At 34.8% G+C, this 3777-nt stretch overlaps 1 protein-coding gene across 2 annotated transcripts in view; it reads left to right on the top strand.

Annotated features, from left to right (window-relative positions):
• Positions 1-244: 244 nt before the first annotated feature.
• Positions 245-3777, top strand: part of LOC109863146 (ankyrin-1-like) — a 6051-nt gene continuing 2518 nt past the window's right edge. Inside the window, exons 1-10 of one of the 2 annotated variants that reach the window (XM_020443342.1) lie at positions 245-937; positions 1044-1244; positions 1351-1551; positions 1663-1860; positions 1971-2177; positions 2288-2485; positions 2593-2787; positions 2896-3093; positions 3202-3399; positions 3506-3773. In XM_020443342.1, the coding sequence (XP_020298931.1) occupies positions 508-937; positions 1044-1244; positions 1351-1551; positions 1663-1860; positions 1971-2177; positions 2288-2485; positions 2593-2787; positions 2896-3093; positions 3202-3399; positions 3506-3750 (2271 nt within the window). In that variant the 5' untranslated portion in view covers positions 245-507 and the 3' untranslated portion in view covers positions 3751-3773. The remainder of the gene's footprint in view (positions 938-1043; positions 1245-1350; positions 1552-1662; positions 1861-1970; positions 2178-2287; positions 2486-2592; positions 2788-2895; positions 3094-3201; positions 3400-3505; positions 3774-3777) is intronic. The other variant, XM_020443341.1, reaches the window with a different exon arrangement.

Here is a 3777-nt window from a genome sequence, read left to right as displayed (position 1 = left end):
TACGGCTTACGATTGTATTGTAGAACAGGCCTCAACAGTTGAAACAGCGCTTGAGCGCTGGTGCTAAAGGGTCGTCTACAATGGAGAGTTTTAGACTGTAACAGTAAGAAATTGACAAATCACAATCGATTATTCTTCTGTACTTCGTCTGTGATTGGTCAATTTCTTACTATTACGGCCTACAACTCTCCATTGTAGACGGCTCTTTATATATATGGTACTACACGATCACGGATATTTATTTGTTTAGTGTCCCTTGGCAGGATGAACTTACAACACAAGTCCACGTGCCACTCTACGTACTAGTGTTACTAGGTCTAAAACCGTAGTTTGGGTACTCAACACCAAGTCACGGAGTTATACGTTCGTTAAAATTACTAATAAATTGAAAAAATCGGTGTAAAAACACTGATTCAAGTCCAAAAATATTCAAGCATAACTACGCACATCCAGCCAGCACGGCTGACGCAACCGCATTTTTTGTGCAAATTGAGCACTATTTTTACCATGGACTATATTGATACAAGCTACACGTTAATACGTGCAGTTCGTGAAGGAAACCTAGAGAGAGCAAGGGAGATACTTACTTATTTTGGACTATCTTATTCACAAGCATGGAAAGAAGGATATGTTTTACTTTGTGATGCTATTGAGAATAGGCATACAGAAGTTATTATACTACTTTTAACAAACGGTTCTAAAGTTAACATCAACACTGACGAATCTGATAATAACGATCATGATACTCCACTTCATTTAGCTGTTATAAATGGTGACATAAAAATTGTTAAGATGCTTCTAGACAGAAGTGCTAAAATTAATGCTGAAGATCAGTTTGGCAGAACTCCGCTTCATGATGCAATTGAAAATAAGGAAATAGAAATTGCTGAATTACTTTTAAATCATGGAGCTAACGTTAATGCTAGTGACAGTTTAGGTACACCTTTATATTGCACCTGAGAAAATATATATATAAATTTTTGAATATTTTTTTAAACATGGAGTTTATGTTAATTTTACATATATATCTACATTTACACCAGGTGTTACACCACTGTGTCTCGCTGTTCAACAAGGACATGTAGATGGTGTTAAGATGCTGTTGGACAGAGGTGCTAACGTTAATCCTCAAAATCAGTGGTCTGGCACAACTCCACTTCACGATGCGATTAAACATAAGAAAATGGAAATTGCTGAATTACTATTAAATCATGGAGCTAACATTAGTGCTAGTGATAAGTCAAGTATAACTCTATATTGCACTTGAGAAATTATATATATAAATTTTTGAATATTTTTTAAAACATGGAGTTTATGTTAATTTTACATATATATCTACATGTACACCAGGTGTTACACCACTGTGTCTCGCTGTTCAACAAGGAAATGTAGATGGTGTTAAGATGCTGTTGGACAGAGGTGCTAACGTTAATTTTCAAAATCAGTGGTCTGGCACAACTCCGCTTCACGATGCAATGGAAAATAAGGAAATAGAAATTGCTGAATTACTTTTAAATCATGGAGCTAACGTTACCGCCAGTGGCAAACACGGTATAACTCCTCTTCTCTTTGCAGCTGAAAAGAGATATTGACAGATTGAGGAACATTTTTTACAACAAAGAGTTTATGTTAGTTCTACATATATCTCTTCTTTTACTCCAGGTGTTACACCACTGTGTCTTGCTATTCGAAGAGAACATGTAGATGGTGTTAAGATGCTGTTGGACAGAGGTGCTAACGTTAATGCTCACAATCAGTGGTCTGGCACAACTCCGCTTCACGATGCAATTAAACATAAGAAAATGGAAATTGCTGAATTACTTTTAAATCATGGAGCTAACATTAATGTTACTGGGTCAGGTATAACTTTATATTGCAGCTGAGAAAATATATTTACAGATTGATGAACATCTTTTAGAACATTTAGTTTAATTGGAGAGTTAATTCTACATACATCTCTTCTTTTTCAGTTATTTCACCAAAGTATTATGCTGGTCTACAAAGACGTATGGATAGAGAAAAAAAGAAGATTTTTGACAGAGGTGCTAATGTTAATGCTGAATTTCTGGATGGCACAACTCCGCTTCGTTATGTGATGTCATATGAGGAAACGAAAAGTGATGTCTTACTACAAGATATTATTAATAGATCTAATGTTAATTCCATTTATGAGTCAGGTATAATTTTATATTGCAGCTGAGAAAAGATATTTACAGATTGATGAACATCTTTTAGAACATGGAGTTTAATTGGAGAGTTAATTCTACATATATCTCTTTTTTTTAAGGTTTTACACCACTGTGTCTCGCTATTCAAATAAGACATGTAAGTGGTGTTCAGATGCTTTTGGACAGAGGTGCTAACGTTAATGCTAAAACTCGGAAAGGCGTAACTCCGCTTCACTATGCGATTAATTATAAGAATATGGAAATTGCTGAATTACTATTAAATCATGGAGCTAACATTAATGCCAGTTATAATTCAGGTATAATTTTAAAGTGCAGCTGAGAAAAGATATTTACAGATTGAGAAACATCTTTTAAAACATGGAGTTTTATGTTAAAGCGACATATATCTCTTCCTTTACACCAGGTGTTACACCACTGTCTCTTGCTGTTGGAAAAAAAAATGTTGAAGTTGTTGCGATGTTGTTAGACAGAGGTGCTGACGTTAATACTGAAACTTGGGATGGCATAACTCCGCTTCACGCTGCGATGAAAAATAAGGAAATGGAAATTGCTGAATTACTTTTAAATCATGGAGCTAAAGTTAACAGTGATAACTCAGGTATAACTTTAAATTGCAGCTGAGGAAGGATATTGACAGATTGATGAACATTTTTTAAAACATGGAGTTTATGTTAATTTTACATATATAAATCTATATTTACACCAGATGTTACACCACTGTGTCTTGCTGTTCAACAAGGACATGTAGATGGTGTTAAGATGCTGTTGGACAGAGGTGCTAACGTTAATGCTAAAACTCGGGAAGGCGTAACTCCGCTTCACTATGCGATTAAACATAAGAAAATGGAAATTGCTGAATTACTATTAAATCATGGAGCTAACGTTAATGCCAGTGATACAGACGGTATACTTTTATATTGCAGCTGAGAAAAGATATTTACAGATTGATGAACATCTTTTAGTATTAAGTTTAATTGGAGAGTTAATTCTACATACATCTCTTCTTTTTCAGGTGATACACCACTGAGTCTCGCTGTTCAAATAAGACATGTAAGTGGTGTTCAAATGCTTTTGGACAGAGGTGCTAACGTTAATACTGAAACTAGTTATGGCACAACTCCGCTTCACGCTGCGATGAAAAATAAGGAAATAGAAATTGCTGAAATACTTTTAAATCATGGAGCTAACGTTAACGCCAGTAATAAGTCAGGTATAACTTTAAATTGCAGCTGAGGAAGGATATTGACAGATTGATGAACATTTTTTACAACAAAGAGTTTATATTAGTTCTACATATATCTCTTTCTTTACTCCAGGTGTTACACCACTATATTTTGCTATTCAAAGAGAACATGTAGATGGTGTTAAGATGCTGTTGGACAGAGGTGCTAACGTTAATGCTCAAAATCGGTGTTTTCGCACAATTCTGCTTCACGATGCGATTAAACATAAGAAAATGGAAATTGCTGAATTACTATTAAATCATGGAGCTGACATTAATGCTAGTGATGATTCAGGTATAACTTTATATTGCAGCGGAGAAAATATATTTACAGATTGATGAACATCTGTTAGAACATTAAGTTTA

The sequence above is a fragment of the Pseudomyrmex gracilis genome, unplaced genomic scaffold, assembly GCF_002006095.1.
Source record: "Pseudomyrmex gracilis isolate BER0280 unplaced genomic scaffold, ASM200609v1 scaffold_3350, whole genome shotgun sequence".
Classification (NCBI taxonomy): domain Eukaryota; kingdom Metazoa; phylum Arthropoda; class Insecta; order Hymenoptera; family Formicidae; genus Pseudomyrmex; species Pseudomyrmex gracilis.
The sequence above is the reverse complement of the archived record's forward strand: the minus strand, read 5'-3'. Positions and strand labels throughout refer to the sequence as shown.